This window comes from Ipomoea nil, unplaced genomic scaffold (genome assembly GCF_001879475.1).
Source record: "Ipomoea nil cultivar Tokyo-kokei standard unplaced genomic scaffold, Asagao_1.1 scaffold2537, whole genome shotgun sequence".
Taxonomy (NCBI): domain Eukaryota; kingdom Viridiplantae; phylum Streptophyta; class Magnoliopsida; order Solanales; family Convolvulaceae; genus Ipomoea; species Ipomoea nil.
This window is the reverse complement of record NW_017618965.1, coordinates 605,391-626,066: the sequence shown is the minus strand read 5'-3', so window position 1 is coordinate 626,066 and position 20,676 is coordinate 605,391. Positions and strand designations below refer to the sequence as shown.

At 44.8% G+C, this 20,676-nt stretch overlaps 1 protein-coding gene across 1 annotated transcript; it reads left to right on the top strand.

Annotated features, from left to right (window-relative positions):
* Positions 1-9,864: 9,864 nt before the first annotated feature.
* Positions 9,865-11,442, top strand: LOC109153761. Its single transcript, XM_019301625.1, has 2 exons — positions 9,865-10,446; positions 10,723-11,442. The coding sequence occupies exons 1-2, from the start codon at positions 9,865-9,867 to the stop codon at positions 11,440-11,442; spliced, it is 1,302 nt and encodes a 433-aa protein (XP_019157170.1).
* Positions 11,443-20,676: the final 9,234 nt, after the last annotated feature.

The following is a 20,676-nucleotide window of genomic DNA, read 5'->3' as shown; positions in this document are numbered from 1 at the left end:
CTTTAATATTAGAATTAGATTAATGTTGTAGTTATAATTCTATATTAGACTTTAATATTTGAATTAGACTAATGGTGAATTAACGGTACTTAATGAAAAAGGTAACAGATCGGATAATCATATAATTAAGGATAAATTAAGAAATCTCAAGGAAAAATTAAAATCTGAACAATCTGAACTATTAATTTGATTTAATAATTTGACGGTCATTTTTTCTACCCAATGTTTGTAATTAAATAATTATTTGAAAGTATATAAATGCAAGATTATATATGAGAAGTTCAACATAAATAATTTAATATCTAATTTGTTTATTTAAATATGTAATTCATAGTATATGAATACAATGTAATATAGGAGATTCATTATAATTGTTATTAAACTTTTTTAAAATAGTAACCAAGTATTTTTGTTGCAAAGGGTTCTAATATATTTAATGAATGCACATATATACAAGATCAATGAATGAATCAACGGTATCCGTCCTTTAGGTGTTTTGCTCAATGTTCACTTAGTTCAATTATTATTGTTGAATAAATTATTATGGATAAATAAATTCCTACTTTAAGGATTTTAGATGTAGTAAAAATTTAAATTTTTTAATTATAATGTAACCCAAAGATATTGGACGATTGGTAAATATGATGTAACCCAAAGATCAAAATGTTAAAGAAAGTGTTTTGGTTATTCAACAGTTTGAAGCAACAATTTGTTCTGAACAACTGAAAATACAAACATTGCAATTTACAATATTTTCATTTAACGTTTTTGAGAATGATTTCCCCAAAACACATTTATATTTTTAAAAAATTATTATCAAAACAATTATTATTATTATTATTGTTATTATTATTGTTATTGTTATTGTTATTGTTATTGTTATTGTTATTGTTATTGTTATTGTTATTGTTATTGTTATTGTTATTGTTATTGTTATTGTTATTGTTATTGTTATTGTTATTGTTATTGTTATTGTTATTATTATTATTATTATTATTATTATTATTATTATTATTATTATTATTATTATTATTATTAGAGTTAATCAATGATTTGGTCTCTCAATTATTGCGAAACTGTGAATGTAGTCCTCTAATTCCTTAATCATCGATTTAGTCTTCGAAAATAATTGTTTTTAGTTGATTTAGTCCCTCCGGCCATAGTCCGTCAACCAGCCGGCGAGAACTCCGATTAACCATGGGTATTTTGGTCTTTTTCTTCGTTCAGCCCTCTTCTTACCTGAGAAAGCATAGCCAAACAACACCTAAGAAATTGGGTTAGAATGAGAGCCCAACAAATAAGGACGAAAGGGAGTTGATTGCGTTGGAGAAATTCAATCACCCACGACATTCCTCATCGCCATCAAAACTGGATTCTATGGGAAGTTGATTGCATTGAGACTCTGCCTGACTCTCCTAAGAAGGTGCCGCGATCGGAGGACAACGACGCCGATGATTTAACTGATTTTTGTCTTTCGTCGTCGTCTTTGACCAGATCGCCGAGTGAATCGTTCGCTTCATTGCACGGTGGCCGGCTAATCTATTACTATGTGGCGGATGATAGGGGGAAAGTTGATGATGCGGTTGATGACCAATCTTTCCAATTTAAAGGGCATTGTTTAGAATAATTGACTGAGAAGAGGAATTGACAGGGTTGAGAGCATCATCGTGTGCCTGCGCAATCCCTTCACCGACCACCGCGACAGAGATGCGGAAGCGTGGGTGGTGGCGGGTATGACTGCGACGGGGACTGATGAAACGGCGCGATTTGTCATGAACGAGGCCTTGATCAGAGACGCCTTGTCTTTCAACGCGCCGAAAATCAGTTCTCGGGAGCCGCTTTCTTCGAGTCATCGCGGGTTGAATTTTGAAATCGGCGATCCGATTGAGTTTTGAACATAGAATACGCCATTTCTTGTTCCAGCCCCAGTCTCTACAAGTAAGACAAGGCCACCGGCTGGTTAATCGGAGGTTGGTCAGGTAAGAAGAGGGCTGAAAGACCAAAACCCATGGTTAATCGGAGTTCTCGCCGGCTGGTTGACGGACTACGACCGGAGGGACTAAATCAACTAAAAACAATTATTTACGGAGACTAAATCGATGATTAAGGAATTAGAGGACTACATTCACAGTTTGACAATAATTGAGGGACCAAATTGTTGATTTACTCTTATTATTATTATTATTATTATTATTATTATTATTATTATTATTATTATTATTATTATTATTATTATTATTATTATTATTATTATTATTATTATTATTATTATTATTATTATTATTATTATTATTATTATTATTATTATTATTATTATTATTGTTATTGTTATTGTTATTGTTATTGTTATTGTTATTGTTATTGTTATTGTTATTGTTATTGTTATTGTTATTGTTGTTGTTATTATTATTATTATTATTATTATTATTATTATTATTATTATTATTATTATTATTATTATTATTATTATTATTATTATTATTATACCCTTACCTCATTTTAAATGTTAGTTGAAACAACTAATTTTTTCAAATATCTTTTTACCAATTGTTGATATAATTCGCTAGTCAAATCCGTTAACGCTAACGTAATCGCTAACTGCTAATTGTCAAACAAGGACGAGGTAGTTTCTCACTTCAATTTGTTGTGTGATTTGAATACTCTCTTTGTCAACAAATCCCTCAAGTAGTTAATATAATTGACTTTATTAATTTAAATTTTTAAATTTTTTTCATGGTATTAATAAAATACTTGGTAAATAAATATATAGCATTATTTTGTATTATAACTTTGATATTTAATTAAAAAATAGTACACAAAAAAAGATAATAGACAATGTAGCAAATATAATCAATTGATGAATTTGAATTTTGAATGTAAATAATTTTTATATTGGAAAAAAATAAAGACAATATAACTAATGAAATTATTTCTCTTATTTAATTTATTGATAATGAATAATTTTTTTGAATAAAGGTATTACTATAGACACATAATTCTAAATTAAAGTAATGCATATGTATTGTTTTTTGTTGTAGCTACTAAATTATTATTGAATAGAGAAAATGACACTTTTTTCCCCTGAGTTATATACTTATAGCACTTTTCTCCCCTAAATTATTTAAGTGGCTCTTTTCCCCCCTAAAATGTTAAATGGACATATTTACCCTTAAAATAAATATTTAAAATAAATATTTCATTTATTTTTCTTCTCCAACAAATTATTACTATAATTTGGTTCAAACCAAACAGATACTATAGCAACCAAACCAAAATATTCCAATTACAATTTAGAATCAAAACGCGATATTTAGAGTTTATTAAAATCGCAAATCGGAATGGCCGGTTCATGTTCCGAACTGAAAAAATAAAATACATTTATTGTTGAATTTAGACTATTTTAAAATAAAAAATAAAATAAAATTTTAAAATAAAGACGGTTCAAAATCTCGAACGGATTCGGAACCGCCGGTTCACGGTTCATGATCCAGTTTTTTTGGTTCATAAATTTAATAAATTGAAATCTAAATATTGGATTCTAAATCTAAATCATAACCGAAAACTTTTAATTCGATTGCTATAGTGTCCGGTTCACTTCGAACCGAACCGTGGTCATTGCTACATATACACAATAATTTGTTGGAGAAGTAAAATAAATAAAATGTTTACTTTAAGGGTAGAAATGTCAATTTAATATATCAGGGGAAAAACCACCACTTTTAAAATAATTGAGGGGGCTAATGTGCTTACATAAATAATTGAGGGGAAAAAAGTGCTATAAGTAATAACTTAGGGGGGAAAAGTGCCATTTTCCCTTTAATTTAATAAGAGTAAAATAGAGTACTAATTATGCCAACTTTGATTAGGATGTGGTTCAAACCTAAGACCTTTCTTATTGAAATCAATGAGTAAGTTAACGGTGAACTAACAAAGATTAATGGAAAAAAATAATATTTAACGAAAAAGTTAACGGATAATCATATTCATTAAGGACAAATTAGGAAATCTCAAGAAAAAATTAAAAATCTAATCAATCTGAACCGTTCATTTGATTAAAAAATTTGACCGGCATTTTTCTACCCATTATAGGCCTAACTCTCTTGGGTTCTTATTAGTATAGTAGAAATAATAATTTAGTAGCTACAACAAAAAATAATACATACGCATTTCTTTAATTTAGAATTATGTCTCTACCGTGTCTTTATTCAAAAAAATTATTCATTATCAATAAATTAAATAAAAATAATAATTCCATTAGTTATATTGTATTTATTTTTCTCCAATATAAAAATTTTTTACATTCAAATTCATCAATTGATTATATTCGCTACATTGTCCCTACAATGTCTTTATTAAAAAAAAATTATTCATTATCAATAAATTAGTTAAGAGAAATAAGTTTATTAGTTATATTGTCTTTATATTTCTCTAATGTTCAAATTCATCAATTGATTATATTCACTACATTGTCTATTATCTTTTTTTTTTGTGCACTATTTTTTAATTAAATATCAAAGTTATAATACATAATTGTGCTATATATTTATTTACCAAGTATTTTATTAATACGATGAAAAAAATAAAAATATAATAATAATAATAATAGTTTTAAAATAAATAAAGAAATAAAAAAATATAATTAAACCAATCATATTAACTACTTTGGGGATTTATTGACAAAAAGAGTATTCAAATCACACAACAAATTGAAGTGGAAACTATCTCGCAATGTTCTTGTTTGGCAATCAGGAGTTTGCTCTTCAATATTAGTATATATTTAATATTTTATGCCCTAATTTTTATTCTCTCCTTATGTCCCGTATTTGGTTTCAAGTCGAAAGCCTTGTTCCGACCACTTTTGGTATCCGGAAAAATCTTTGTTGCTATTTCCGACCACTTTTTGGTATTAACTTAATTTAAGATCACTTTCAGGTGGTCAGAAATTCCATAATTTCCAGTAGTGTTCATTGACAATTATAATCAATCTTGACTATATTATCTTGCATTTGTAAACTTAGAATTGCCTATTTAAATATACAAATTTAACATTCAATTATCTATGCATGAACAATTTCAACATAATCTTGCCTTGATATACTTTAAAGTACTTATTTAAAAAAAAAAACACTGGGCATTATCCTAATCGCGCAATGCGCGTAAAAAATAGTGCACAAAAAAAGACAATAGACAATGTAGTGAATAAATCAATTGATGAATTTTTATATTGGAGAAAAATAAATACAATATAACTAATGAAATTATTTCTCTTATTTAATTTATTGATAATGAATAATTTGTTTGAATAAAGACATTGTAGACACATAATTCTAAATTAAAGAAATGCATATGTATTATTTTTTGTTGTAGCTACTAAATTATTATTTTTAATTTAATAAGAGTAAAATATAGTACTAATTATGCCAACTTTGATTGGGATGTGTTTAGAATCTAAGACCTTTTTTATTGAATTCAATGAGTAAGTTAACGGTAAAGTAACAGAAATTAACGGAAAAGATAATATTTAACGGAAAAGTTAGCGATAATCATATTCATTAGGGATAAATTCGAAAATCTTAAGGAAAAATTAAAATCTGATCAATCTGAGCCATTCATTTGATTAAAAAATTTGACCGCCATTTTTTCTACCCATTATAGGCCTAACTCTCTTGGGATCTTATTAGTATAGTAGATGTAAGAATTTAAAATTATAATATTGTAATTGATTGAAAAATATAACAAGTGAAAATAAATATGTTGTTTGTCAAAAAAAAAACACAAAAAATAAAAGCAAAATAAATTTAGATGTTTTCAAAATTTAAAAATTACGCCTAATTTCCATAAATCTTAAATTTTATTTTACTAGAATTCTTTGGTATAATACCTATAAAGTATTCATTAATTCTTTTTAGGAAAAATTATAATTTATGTAACTCACAAATATATATCAATTATCAATGTCACCACTGAATTATTAGTGCATATAAATGTTGCTCATCAATTTTCTAAACATGTTATATGTTGCCCTTCTCCTGAATTATTAGTATATAAATGTGGTTATTCGATGTTTTACCTATTCAAAGATGACATTTTTTTCCTACATTTTTCTTTCTTCGTTTGTTCTCTTCTGCCAACAACAATGTTCCCCCTTCTTCCTATTAGGGGAGGGGCAATATATATCACGTTTTGAAAATTGAGGGGCATCAGATACACCACTAATAGTTTAAGAGTGACATTGATAATTGACATATTTGTGAGGGGCATAAATTATATATATTTTTTGAAATTTTCCTTCTTTTTATTATACAGATATTTTCCAATCAAAGAAAAAAGAGAACCTGTTTTATTTTAATATAGTAGAGATCAAATGCAATTGCTAATTACCATGTAATGTGATGACATCTCAATTACCATTTTAATTTGATGGTCATAAGTTTAAACCTCGATGGTGAAGACTTCGATTCTTTTGGTTAAAAATGTTTGAGAAAGTATTTTAAAACCGGAGATCAAATGAGATTGGGTTAAACCTCACGGGCCATAGTGTAATTAATTACGGAGTATATATCAAGATCCGTAAGAAAATTTGACTAATGAGATTATATTATTGTACTTTTCCAACTATTCCATGAATTTATTAAAATGTTAGGCATGTATTTAAATGTAAAGTAGTACTGTATGTGTGTATCCACTCTTTATAATTATAATTAGTAATTAGTATTTGCGCCCGTGCGATGCACGAAATGGATTTGTTGTAATATATTAAAAATATTTAGATCGATATATAATTATTTAAATTAGAACATCAAATATTATATAATGCAGGTGAAGATACAGTTTGGATCATTTATGTGTTTTGATGTTATCATTGCTTGAATTTAAGCAAATAATTACTCAAATTAATAGCTAATGTGTAGATGTACACACATACGGTGCTGTAACTTTGGAGATTTTATTTATCATTGTTTAGTATTTTTTTAATAAATTAGGCAAATGTGCTCGTTCTCTAGCAACTCAGTTATATGAATGAATTTCTATTTTAATTCATTTGTATGGAATATATATATATATATATATATATATATATATATATATATATATATATATATATATATATATATATATATATATATATATCAATTTTTTTATTTAAAAAAACATAATATCAACGATTTTATTTACACATTATTGAAACATTTTTGTAGACGACATTGGTAGTAGCAACACAATCTTGTCCATCATCGTCTAGAGCTAACACCTTCAATCGATCAGGATGGGTGAATGGTAAAATATTAGTCAATTAGCGATCCTTTTATATTTAAAGTGAATTAGTAATATCAGATTCATTTTCAGCTTATTATTCTTTTTTATTTTTAGTCAATTAGAATATCATATGCAGTGATATTTTTACCTAATTTCTGTTCCATTTTTAATTGATGATGTACAATATTATTAATGAAATATTTCCGTTCCATTTTTAATTTACCTTTACTATTGTTTAAAATATGCATTTACTATTTATGATGTAGAATATTATTATTGAAATATTTCTGTTCAATTTTAGTTTCCCTTCCATTTTTAATTAAAATGCAGTGATCTAGCCATTTTTTTTTCATATTAGTCAATTATGGATCATTTTTTATTTGCAGTCAACTATTAATATTTATTTCCTTTTATATTTTCAGTCAATTAGTAATATCATATTCATTTTCAGTCAATTATTTCTTTTTTATTTTTAGTCAATTAGCCAATTAAAATATCAGATGCTATGATATTTTTACCCAATTTTCATTTCATTTTCAATTGATGATGGAGAATATTATTATTGAAAGGGCAGTTTTTAAAATGGGAAAATAGGTTTATTGTTTCATGTCGGTCGCAATTTGGTAGAATCGTTTCGTTGGGAAGAAGGAGAAAATATGTTTATTGTTTAATTTAGACATTTTTAAGGTAATTGTTTCGCTGAGAAGACATAGGCTGGTCACGTTTTTTTTAAAAATGGGTTGGTCAAAGGGCTAAACAACAAACAATATAAATTGTCCCTTTTGCCCTTCATTTTAACACTCACTTAACACCAAAGCTAATGGAGGACCATTTTGACTTAAAATTCAATAATCAGAGGACCACTTTAAATGCAATTAAAAGTCAAGAAACCAAATTGAGAAAAAATCATAGTCGGATGACCATTTTGGGAATTAACTCTTTTCCTTTTTATTGCTTGTAAATCGAATGAAAGACTATTATTGCTATACATCCCCATTCTTTCTGCTTAGTACTCTTTTAAGTAATAAAGGATTATTAGTATACTCACCAATTTTAACTTGTTATTGATTGTGAAATTATAATCTTTCTATTGGGCAACCTCACACATATTGATGGGGATATTGGAGGTTGGCCATGGGCATGGAGGGCCTACGTTATTGGGCCGACAGGGGGAAGCAGGGAGACTGGCCTGGGGGGGTCAAGAAGGGCCGTCGGCGCTGGCCGGCGCCGGCGGCCGGACAAGGGTGCCGACCCCAGCTCGACCGCAGTGCGGCCCAGCGTGGCCCTAGCGCCGCGGCACGCTGGGGTGGCCATAGCCGGCCCCGGGCAGGGGACCGGCGCTGGTGGCTGAAAGAGGCGCCGACCGGGGTGCTGGCCCAGGCCGGCCGCGGCGCACCCGGAGCGCAGCTGCGACGCTCCGGCGCGCCAGGGTGTCGGGCGGCACCCGCATGCTAGGGGGCGGGCGGGTGCGCCGAGCATGGTGGGGCGGGGGCGGTGTGAGCAAGGTGGCAAAGGCACGAGAATCCTGGAAAGGCGGAGAACGTGACGTAGATGGCGACAAACAAGCGGAGTGGGGAGTGGCAATGTGGGACACGTGGACGCCAAGGAAGGAGGGGGGTATGCTATAAATAGGGGTCCTAGATCCTTAGCTAAGGGAAACTCAAACACGACAAGCACTACAGTCTAGTGGTCTTGATCTCATACTCGCAATCTAGTCACCTGAGTTCGACTTTTGCTTTCTGTAGTAGCATTGTTAGCTATAGCCCATCCTTTGGGCTTTATTCTGTGTATTTGGGCCGCCATTCTAGGCCTGTACCTCGGGCTTTTGTACCGATGATTTTGGGCCTAGCGCTCTACCCCCGTTCTGTATCTTCTGTACCCAGTTTATGGTGGACTCTATCCCAATAAAACCATCATTGGCACCGTCTGTGGGGACCGCTACGATTAGTCCGTGTTAGTAGTCTCTACCACTCTAACAGAATTCCGAGGTACGTCGAGATGGTCAACCCATCAGGAGAGCGCCCACTTGACGCCCCCCTCCCCCCCCCCCCCCCCGCGTAGCGGGGACGGACGAGACACCGGCCACCGCGAGGTGTCGGAGGCGCAGTCTGTCTTAGTAGTTTCTACCACTCTAACAGAATTCCGAGGTACGTCGAGATGGTCAACCCATCAGGAGAGCGCCCGCTTGACCCCCCTGCGTAGCGGGGACGGACGAGACACCGGCCACCGCGAGGTGTCAGAGGCGCCCGCCTCGATTCGCGCCGAGGACGGGAGATGCGGGGACGACGAGCGAGCCAACGTTATTCACTCTGGGCAGCCCCCGGTGGGCCCAATCGTGGTGCCACGTGGCCATGGGTCGTGGAGGGCTGACGCCCGCGAGGTTGGTCTTGATGAAACCGAAGGCGAAAGCGCATATCGCCCCCCGGGGCCGGTGGCTCGGGTCAACCCCCCGACCGAGTGGCTAGACGCGATTAACACCAAGATAGATGAGTTAGTGCGGTGGAAGGAACATGGCGCTCACGCCATGATTCCCCGGATTTCCCTCACCCCGCCCTTCACCCCCAATATCATGAACGAACCCCTTCCCCCAACTTTAAAGCCCTTGACATGAGGAGGTATGACGGCACAGGCGATCCCCAGGAGCACGTCCTGACATACCAGGCGGCTATGATGCCCATGGGGTCATCGGACGCCTTGATGTGTTGCGCGTTCTTCTCTACGTTGTCAGGGGGGGCGCAGCGATTGTTCACGAACCTGAAAGGCGGCTCGCTGGGCTCGTTCCAAGATCTGGCCACCGGGTTCATTACCGACTTCCTGAGAGGGAGGAGGCGCAAGAAGCATTTCACGCATCTCGCTAGCGTCAAGCAAGGGGAGGATGAAACCCTTACCGAGTTCCTTGCGCGGTGGAGGAAGGAGGAAGCCGAAGGAGAGGACATGGATGACCGGTCCGCGATGGTCATGTTCATCGCAGCCCTCCGTGCCGGGGAACTATGCAAGAGCCTCCGCCGCAAGGCCCCCGGGTCGTACGCGACCTTGATGATGAAGGCAGACCGGTATGCCGAAGCTGAAGAGGCCAACCGCATGAAGCGTCTAGAAGAACACAACAGTAGCAAGAAGCCGCAGCTCGAGGAACCACCACACCCCAAGAAGCGGACTAATTACTTGCAGGAGGGTCTGGAGGATAGGAAGGTTAGCTCCGGGGGAAGAGGGAGGCCTACGGGGGGTTCACGAGCCCCCCCGTTGCCGTGGGCGCCGCCAGCGCCTGTCCCGGCGCGGGCGACGACGTCAGCACCCCCGGCGGCGCGGACGGCCCCGTGGATCGCCCCACCTAGCGATATCTTAGCTTATGCGGAGGAGTGTCAGTTAGTGAAAACATTTGGTCCCAACCCGATCCCGCCGGGCGCAGACACAACGAGATATTGCAAATTTCACTGCCGCTACGGCCACACCACCAATGACTGTTAGGCATGGAGAAAAGAGTTAGAGATCCTCATACAAGCAGGAAAGTTGACGAATTTCATAGACTGGGAGCGGCTGGCTGCGAGAAGCGCTAGGCGCTTGACGGTTGGGCCTGCAGGGGAGGCTAAGGAAAACTCGACTGACTTTAGGGAAGGCCCGGGAAAGCGCCCAGTGTTCAATGTCATCTTTGGAGGAGGGGCCCCGAGGGAAGATGGAGGCAGTTATGTATGTGCAGTGGACGAACACCCCCAGTTGAAAAGGCCCCGTCGGGAACCGATTTGGTTTTTTGACAACGACTTGCCAGCAAGGGAGACTACCTCGAAGGACGCGCTCGTAGTCGCCATGATGGTCAACGGGGTCTGCGTCATGCGTGTGCTTGTGGACACGGGGAGCAGTGTCAACGTGATGTATCATGACGTCTTCGTAAAGTTAGGGCTGAGCGAGGATCAGCTCCGACCAGTGAGGACGCCACTGGCTGGTTTCACTGGAGACACCATAGAGATAGAGGGGTCGATAGTGCTCCCCGTGGAGATCGGCAGCCCCCCGCACGTGAGAAAAGTGGACATGCAATTCCTTGTGGTCAGGATAGTATGCGCCCATAACCTCATCTTAGGGAGGCCTGGGCTGGCAGGGTTGGGCGGACTTATTTCAATGGAGCATTTATGTTTGAAATTCCACACCCCTGGGGGAGTGGGGACGGTATGGGGTGATCAGCACCTTGCCTGAAAGTGCTATAAGACGGCGTACGAAAGAATGTTGGCGGAAGAATTACCTGTCCATACAGTAGAGAAGGAGGTTGAGAGGGAGAAGAAGGCAGGATCCGAACCAGCCGCGGAGTTGGAGGAGATCCCCCTTGACCCAAGTCGACCTGACAAATGCGTCAGGATAGGCAAGGGGCTTGCCCCAAGACAGCAGGAACAGATCATAGCCGTCCTACGCGAATACTCAATGGTATTTGCATGGGGTCCCGAGGACATGCCCGGGATCGACCGCTCTATCATATCACACAGGCTGGCGGTATACCATAGTTTTAAGCCCGATAAGCAAAAAAGATGACAGTTGTCGGCCGAGAGGAGGGCATTCGTGAAGTCTGAGGTAGACATGCTCCTAGCAATAGGGCACATACGGAAGGCAATGTACCCAGCATGGCTGGCCAATGTGGTCCTAGCCCCGAAGCCGCCCCGCGGCCATTATCGCAACCATGGCGGATGAGGCAAGTCTGCCGCATGGCGTTGGCGGATGAGGCATTTGGGTTATCGCAACCCACATGCGCGGACTTGCCCCCGGAAAGCTGCATGGCGTTGGCGGATGGGGCATGTGAGTTATCGCAACCCACATGCGCAAACTTGCCCCGACATACTGCTTGGCGTTGGCGGATGGGGCATGTGGGTTATCGCAACCCACACGCGCGGACTTGCACCCGGCAAGTTGCATGGCAAAAAAAAAAAACGAGAATAGCACTAACTAGATTATCAATGTTGGCGAAATATCCGGAATTACAAAAAAAAAAAAAAAAGGAGCTGCGATCTGTGCCTAAGTCTAGGAGGCTGCAGAGGCGACAGCCGAGCTAGAAAATACAGATCCCGAATTGATAGTGAGATGGAGATCGGAGGGGTCAACGCTCCCGACAATACCAGATCCGGTCACTGGTTCCGAGGGAGCCGCAACAGTCGATGTCACACCGAGCTGGGCCGCTTCGGGAGTTATAAGCACATCCCCGCCGGCGGGCGTTGTAGAAGAAGGCGTAGCCCGAGCTCGAGTAGGTCGAAGAGGAAGAACGTCTGGCAGTTTCCACACTTCAATACTGAAAGAAGAGAACCGGCGCTTCTACTTGCCCCCGGCAAGTCGCATGGCGTTGGCGGATGGGGCATGTTGGTTATCGCAACCCACATGCGCAGACATGCCCCCGGAAAGCTTCATGGTGTTGGAGGATGGGGCGTGTGGGTTATCGCAACCCACATGCGTGGACTTGCCCCTGGCAAGCCGCATTGCGTTGGCGGATGGGGCATGTGGGTTTTCTCAACCCACATGCGCGGACTTGGCCCCCGCAAGCCGCATGACGTTGGCGGATGGGGCATGTGGGTTACCGCAACCCACATGCGCATACTTGCCCCCAGCAAGCTGCATGGCGTTGGCGGATGGGGCATGTGGGTTATCGCAACCCACATGCGCGGACTTAACCCCGGCAAGCCGCATGGCGTTGGCGGATGAGAGATTTGGGTTATCGCAACCCACATGCGCGGACTTGCCCCCGGCAAGCTGCATGGCGTTGGCAGATGGGGCATGTGAGTTATCGCAACCCACATGCGCAGACTTGCCCCGGCATACTGCTTGGCGTTGGCGGATGGGGCATGTGGGTTATTGCAACCTACATGCGTGGACTTGGCCCCGACAAGTTACATGGAAAAAAAAAAAGAAAAAGAAAAGCACTAACTAGATTATCAATGTTGGCGAAATATCCGGAATTACAAAAAGAAAAAAAAAAAACGAGCTGCGATCTATGCTTAAGTCTATGGGGCTGCAGAGGCGGCAGCCGAGCTAGAAAATCCGGAGCCCGAATTGATAGTGTGATGGAGATCGGAGGGGTCTACGCTCCCGAAAATACCAGATCCGGACACAGGTTCCAAGGGAGCCGCAACGACGACGTCCCACTGTGCTGGGCCGCTTCGGGAGTCATAAGCACATCCCCGCCGGCGGGCGTTGTAGAAGAAGGCGTAGCCCGAGCTCGAGTAGGTCGAAGAGGAAGGACGTCTGGTAGTTTCCACACTTCAATACTGAAAGAAGAGAACCGGCGCTTCTACATGCCCCCGGCAAGCCGCATGGCGTTGGCGGATGGGGTATGTGGGTTATCGCAACCCACATGCACGGACTTGCCCCCAGAAAGCCGCATGGCATTGGCGGATGGGGCATGTGGGTTATCCCAACCCACATGCGCATACTTGCCCCCGCCAAGTTGAACGGAAAAAAAATAAAAAAAAAACGACAATGGCACTAACTAGATTATCAATGTAGGTGAAATATTCGGAATTACAAAAAAAAAAAAAAGCGATATGCGATCTATGCCTATGTCTATGGGGCTGCAGAGGCTGCAGCCGAGCTAGAAAATCCGGAGCCCGAATTGATAGTGAGATGGAGATCGGAGGGGTCTACGCTCTCGACAATACCAGATCCGGCCACAGGTTCCGAGGGAGCCGCAACAGACTACGTCACACCGAGCTGGGCCGCTTCAGGAGTCATAAGCATATCCCCGCCGGCGGGCGTTGTAGAAGAAGGCGTAGCCCGAGCTCGAGTAGGTCGAAGAGGAAGGACGTCTGGCAGTTTCCACACTTCAATACTGAAAGAAGAGAACCGGCGCTTCTACTTGCCCCCGGCAAGTCGCATGGCGTTGGCGGATGGGGCATGTTGGTTATCGCAACCCACATGCGCAGACATGCCCCCGGAAAGCTTCATGGTGTTGAGGATGGGGCGTGTGGGTTATCGCAACCCACATGCGTGGACTTGCCCCTGGCAAGCCGCATTGCGTTGGCGGATGGGGCATGTGGGTTTTCTCAACCCACATGCGCGGACTTGCCCCCCGCAAGCCGCATGACGTTGGCGGATGGGGCATGTGGGTTACCGCAACCCACATGCGCATACTTGCCCCCGGCAAGCTGCATGGCGTTGGTGGATGGGGCATGTGGGTTATCGCAACCCACATGCGCGGACATAACCCCGGCAAGCCGCATGGCGTTGGCGGATGAGAGATTTGGGTTATCGCAACCCACATGCGCGGACTTGCCCCCGGCAAGCTGCATGGCGTTGGCAGATGGGGCATGTGAGTTATCGCAACCCACATGCGCAGACTTGCCCCGGCATACTGCTTGGCGTTGGCGGATGGGGCATGTGGGTTATTGCAACCTACATGCGTGGACTTGGCCCCGACAAGTTACATGGAAAAAAAAAAGAAAAAGAAAAGCAGTAACTAGATTATCAATGTTGGCGAAATATCCGGAATTACAAAAAGAAAAAAAAAAAACGAGCTGCGATCTATGCTTAAGTCTATGGGGCTGCAGAGGCGGCAGCCGAGCTAGAAAATCCGGAGCCCGAATTGATAGTGTGATGGAGATCGGAGGGGTCTACGCTCCCGAAAATACCAGATCCGGTCACAGGTTCCAAGGGAGCCGCAACGACGACGTCACACTGTGCTGGGCCGCTTCGGGAGTCATAAGCACATCCCCGCCGGCGGGCGTTGTAGAAGAAGGCGTAGCCCGAGCTCGAGTAGGTCGAAGAGGAAGGACGTCTGGCAGTTTCCACACTTCAATACAGAAAGAAGAGAACCAGCGCTTCTACTTGCCCCCGGCAAGCCGCATGGCGTTGGCGGATGGGGTATGTGGGTTATCGCAACCCACATGCACGGACTTGCCCCCAGAAGGCCGCATGGCGTTGGCGGATGGGGCATGTGGGTTATCTCAACCCACATGCGCGGACTTCCCCCGGCAAGTCGCATGGCATTGGCGGATGGGGCATGTGGGTTATCTCAACCTACATGCGCGGACTTCCCCCGGCAAGCCGCATTGCATTGGCGGATGGGGCAAGTGGGTTATCGCAACCCACATGCACGGACTTGCTCCCGGCAAGGCGCATGGCGTTGGCGGATTGGGTATGTGGGATATCGCAACCCACATGCGCGGACTAGCCCCCGGCAAGCTGCATGGCATTGGCGGATGGGGCATGTGGGTAATCCCAACCCACATGCGCAGACTTGCCCCCGCCAAGTTGAACGGAAAAAAATAAAAAAAAAACGATAATGGCACTAACTAGATTATCAATGTAGGTGAAATATTCGGAATTACAAAAAAAAAAAAAAAGCGATATGCGATCTATGCCTATGTCTATGGGGCTGCAGAGGCTGCAGCCGAGCTAGAAAATCCGGAGCCCGAATTGATAGTGAGATGGAGATCGGAGGGGTCTACGCTCTCGACAATACCAGATCCGGCCACAGGTTCCGAGGGAGCCGCAACAGACTACGTCACACCGAGCTGGGCCGCTTCAGGAGTCATAAGCATATCCCCGCCGGCGGGCGTTGTAGAAGAAGGCGTAGCCCGAGCTCGAGTAGGTCGAAGAGGAAGGACGTCTGGCAGTTTCCACACTTCAATACTGAAAGAAGAGAACCGGCGCTTCTACTTGCCCCCGGCAAGTCGCATGGCGTTGGCGGATGGGGCATGTTGGTTATCGCAACCCACATGCGCAGACATCCCCCCGGAAAGCTTCATGGTGTTGGAGGATGGGGCGTGTGGGTTATCGCAACCTACATGCATGGACTTGCCCCTGGCAAGCCGCATTGCGTTGGCGGATGGGGCATGTGGGTTTTCTCAACCCACATGCGCGGACTTGCCCCCCGCAAGCCGCATGACGTTGGCGGATGGGGCATGTGGGTTACCGCAACCCACATGCGCATACTTGCCCCCAGCAAGCTGCATGGCGTTGGTGGATGGGGCATGTGGGTTATCGCAACCCACATGCGTGGACTTGCCCCTGGCAAGCCGCATTGCGTTGGCGGATGGGGCATGTGGGTTTTCTCAACCCACATGCGCGGACTTGCCCCCCGCAAGCCGCATGACGTTGGCGGATGGGGCATGTGGGTTACCGCAACCCACATGCGCATACTTGCCCCCGGCAAGCTGCATGGCGTTGGTGGATGGGGCATGTGGGTTATCGCAACCCACATGCGCGGACATAACCCCGGCAAGCCGCATGGCGTTGGCGGATGAGAGATTTGGGTTATCGCAACCCACATGCGCGGACTTGCCCCCGGCAAGCTGCATGGCGTTGGCAGATGGGGCATGTGAGTTATCGCAACCCACATGCGCAGACTTGCCCCGGCATACTGCTTGGCGTTGGCGGATGGGGCATGTGGGTTATTGCAACCTACATGCGTGGACTTGGCCCCGACAAGTTACATGGAAAAAAAAAAGAAAAAGAAAAGCACTAACTGGATTATCAATGTTGGCGAAATATCCGGAATTACAAAAAGAAAAAAAAAAAAACGAGCTGCGATCTATGCTTAAGTCTATGGGGCTGCAGAGGCGGCAGCCGAGCTAGAAAATCCGGAGCCCGAATTGATAGTGTGATGGAGATCGGAGGGGTCTACGCTCCCAAAAATACCAGATCCGGTCACAGGTTCCAAGGGAGCCGCAACGACGACGTCACACTGTGCTGGGCCGCTTCGGGAGTCATAAGCACATCCCCGCCGGCGGGCGTTGTAGAAGAAGGCGTAGCCCGAGCTTGAGTAGGTCGAAGAGGAAGGACGTCTGGCAGTTTCCACACTTCAATACAGAAAGAAGAGAACCAGCGCTTCTACTTGCCCCCGGCAAGCCGCATGGCGTTGGCGGATGGGGTATGTGGGTTATCGCAACCCACATGCACGGACTTGGCCCCAGAAAGCCGCATGGCGTTGGCGGATGGGGCATGTGGGTTATCTCAACCCACATGCGCGGACTTCCCCCGGCAAGCCGCATGGCATTGGCGGATGGGGCATGTGGGTTATCTCAACCCACATGCGCGGACTTCCCCCGGCAAGCCGCATTGCATTGGCGGATGGGGCAAGTGGGTTATCGCAACCCACATGCACGGACTTGCTCCCGGCAAGGCGCATGGCGTTGGCGGATTGGGTATGTGGGATATCGCAACCCACATGCGCGGACTAGCCCCCGGCAAGCTGCATGGCATTGGCGGATGGGGCATGTGGGTAATCCCAACCCACATGCGCAGACTTGCCCCCGCCAAGTTGAACGGAAAAAAATAAAAAAAAAACGATAATGGCACTAACTAGATTATCAATGTAGGTGAAATATTCGGAATTACAAAAAAAAAAAAAAAAAAGCGATATGCGATCTATGCCTATGTCTATGGGGCTGCAGAGGCTGCAGCCGAGCTAGAAAATCCGGAGCCCGAATTGATAGTGAGATGGAGATCGGAGGGGTCTACGCTCTCGACAATACCAGATCCGGCCACAGGTTCCGAGGGAGCCGCAATAGACTACGTCACACCGAGCTGGGCCGCTTCAGGAGTCATAAGCATATCCCCGCCGGCGGGCGTTGTAGAAGAAGGCGTAGCCCGAGCTCGAGTAGGTCGAAGAAAGAAGGACGTCTGGCAGTTTCCACACTTCAATACTAAAAGAAGAGAACCGGCGCTTCTATTTGCCCCCGGCAAGTCGCAGGGCGTTGGCGGATGGGGCATGTTGGTTATCGCAACCCACATGCGCAGACATGCCCCCGGAAAGCTTCATGGTGTTGGAGGATGGGGCGTGTGGGTTATCGCAACCTACATGCATGGACTTGCCCCTGGCAAGCCACATTGCGTTGGCGGATGGGGCATGTGGGTTTTCTCAACCCACATGCGCGGACTTGCCCCCCGCAAGCCGCATGACGTTGGCGGATGGGGCATGTGGGTTACCGCAACCCACATGCGCATACTTGCCCCCAGCAAGCTGCATGGCGTTGGCGGATGGGGCATGTGGGTTATCGCAACCCACATGCGTGGACTTGCCCCTGGCAAGCCGCATTGCGTTGGCGGATGGGGCATGTGGGTTTTCTCAACCCACATGCGCGGACTTGCCCCCCGCAAGCCGCATGACGTTGGCGGATGGGGCATGTGGGTTACCGCAACCCACATGCGCATACTTGCCCCCGGCAAGCTGCATGGCGTTGGTGGATGGGGCATGTGGGTTATCGCAACCCACATGCGCGGACATAACCCCGGCAAGCCGCATGGCGTTGGCGGATGAGAGATTTGGGTTATCGCAACCCACATGCGCGGACTTGCCCCCGGCAAGCTGCATGGCGTTGGCAGATGGGGCATGTGAGTTATCGCAACCCACATGCGCAGACTTGCCCCGGCATACTGCTTGGCGTTGGCGGATGGGGCATGTGGGTTATTGCAACCTACATGCGTGGACTTGGCCCCGACAAGTTACATGGAAAAAAAAAAGAAAAAGAAAAGCACTAACTAGATTATCAATGTTGGCGAAATATCCGGAATTACAAAAAGAAAAAAAAAAAAACGAGCTGCGATCTATGCTTAAGTCTATGGGCTGCAGAGGCGGCAGCCGAGCTAGAAAATCCGGAGCCCGAATTGATAGTGTGATGGAGATCGGAGGGGTCTACGCTCCCAAAAATACCAGATCCGGTCACAGGTTCCAAGGGAGCCGCAACGACGACGTCACACTGTGCTGGGCCGCTTCAGGAGTCATAAGCACATCCCCGCCGGCGGGCGTTGTAGAAGAAGGCGTAGCCCGAGCTCGAGTAGGTCGAAGAGGAAGGACGTCTGGCAGTTTCCACACTTCAATACAGAAAGAAGAGAACCAGCGCTTCTACTTGCCCCCGGCAAGCCGCATGGCGTTGGCGGATGGGGTATGTGGGTTATCGCAACCCACATGCACGGACTTGCCCCCAGAAAGCCGCATGGCGTTGGCGGATGGGGCATGTGGGTTATCTCAACCCACATGCGCGGACTTCCCCCGGCAAGCCGCATGGCATTGGCGGATGGGGCATGTGGGTTATCTCAACCCACATGCGCGGACTTCCCCCGGCAAGCCGCATTGCATTGGCGGATGGGGCAAGTGGGTTATCGCAACCCACATGCACGGACTTGCTCCCGGCAAGGCGCATGGCGTTGGCGGATTGGGTATGTGGGATATCGCAACCCACATGCGCGGACTAGCCCCCGGCAAGCTGCATGGCATTGGCGGATGGGGCATGTGGGTAATCCCAACCCACATGCGCAGACTTGCCCCCGCCAAGTTGAACGGAAAAAAATAAAAAAAAAAACGATAATGGCACTAACTAGATTATCAATGTAGGTGAAATATTCGGAATTACAAAAAAAAAAAAAAAGCGATATGCGATCTATGCCTATGTCTATGGGGCTGCAGAGGCTGCAGCCGAGCTAGAAAATCCGGAGCCCGAATTGATAGTGAGATGGAGATCGGAGGGGTCTACGCTCTCGACAATACCAGATCCGGCCACAGGTTCCGAGGGAGCCGCAACAGACTACGTCACACCGAGCTAGGCCGCTTCAGGAGTCATAAGCATATCCCCGCCGGCGGGCGTTGTAGAAGAAGGCGTAGCCCGAGCTCGAGTAGGTCGAAGAGGAAGGACGTCTGGCAGTTTCCACACTTCAATACTGAAAGAAGAGAACCGGCGCTTCTACTTGCCCCCGGCAAGTCGCATGGCGTTGGCGGATGGGGCATGTTGGTTATCGTAACCCACATGCGCAGACATGCCCCCGGAAAGCTTCATGGTGTTGGAGGATGGGGCGTGTGGGTTATCGCAACCCACATGCGTGGACTTGCCCCTGGCAAGCCGCATTGCGTTGGCGGATGGGGCATGTGGGTTTTCTCAACCCACATGCGCGGACTTGCCCCCCGCAAGCCGCATGACGTTGGCGGATGGGGCATGTGGGTTACCGCAACCCACATGCACATACTTGCCCCCAGCAAGCTGCATGGCGTTGGCGGATGGGGCATGTGGGTTATCGCAACCCACATGCGCGGACTTAGTCCCGGCAAGCCGCATGGCGTTGGCGGATGAGAGATTTGGGTTATCGCAACCCACATGCGCGGACTTGCCCCCGGCAAGCTGCATGGCGTTGGCGGATGGGGCATGTGAGTTATCGCAACCCACATGCGCAGACTTGCCCCGGCATACTGCTTGGCGTTGGCGGATGGGGCATGTGGGTTATTGCAACCTACATGCGTGGACTTGGCCCCGACAAGTTACATGGAAAAAAAAAAGAAAAAGAAAAGCACTAACTAGATTATCAATGTTGGCGAAATATCTGGAATTACAAAAAGAAAAAAAAAAAAACGAGCTGCGATCTATGCTTAAGTCTATGGGGCTGCAGAGGCGGCAGCCGAGCTAGAAAATCCGGAGCCCGAATTGATAGTGTGATGGAGATCGGAGGGGTCTACGCTCCCGAAAA

Excerpts from the sequence above, each read along its gene's own strand:
- LOC109153761 (XM_019301625.1), top strand. The coding sequence starts at position 9,865 with ATGAGGAGGTATGACGGCACAGGCGATCCCCAGGAGCACGTCCTGACA. Across the intron at positions 10,447-10,722 it reads AGGGTCTGGAGGATAGGAAG|GCATGGAGAAAAGAGTTAGA; the intron begins GTTAGCTCCGGG and ends AATGACTGTTAG.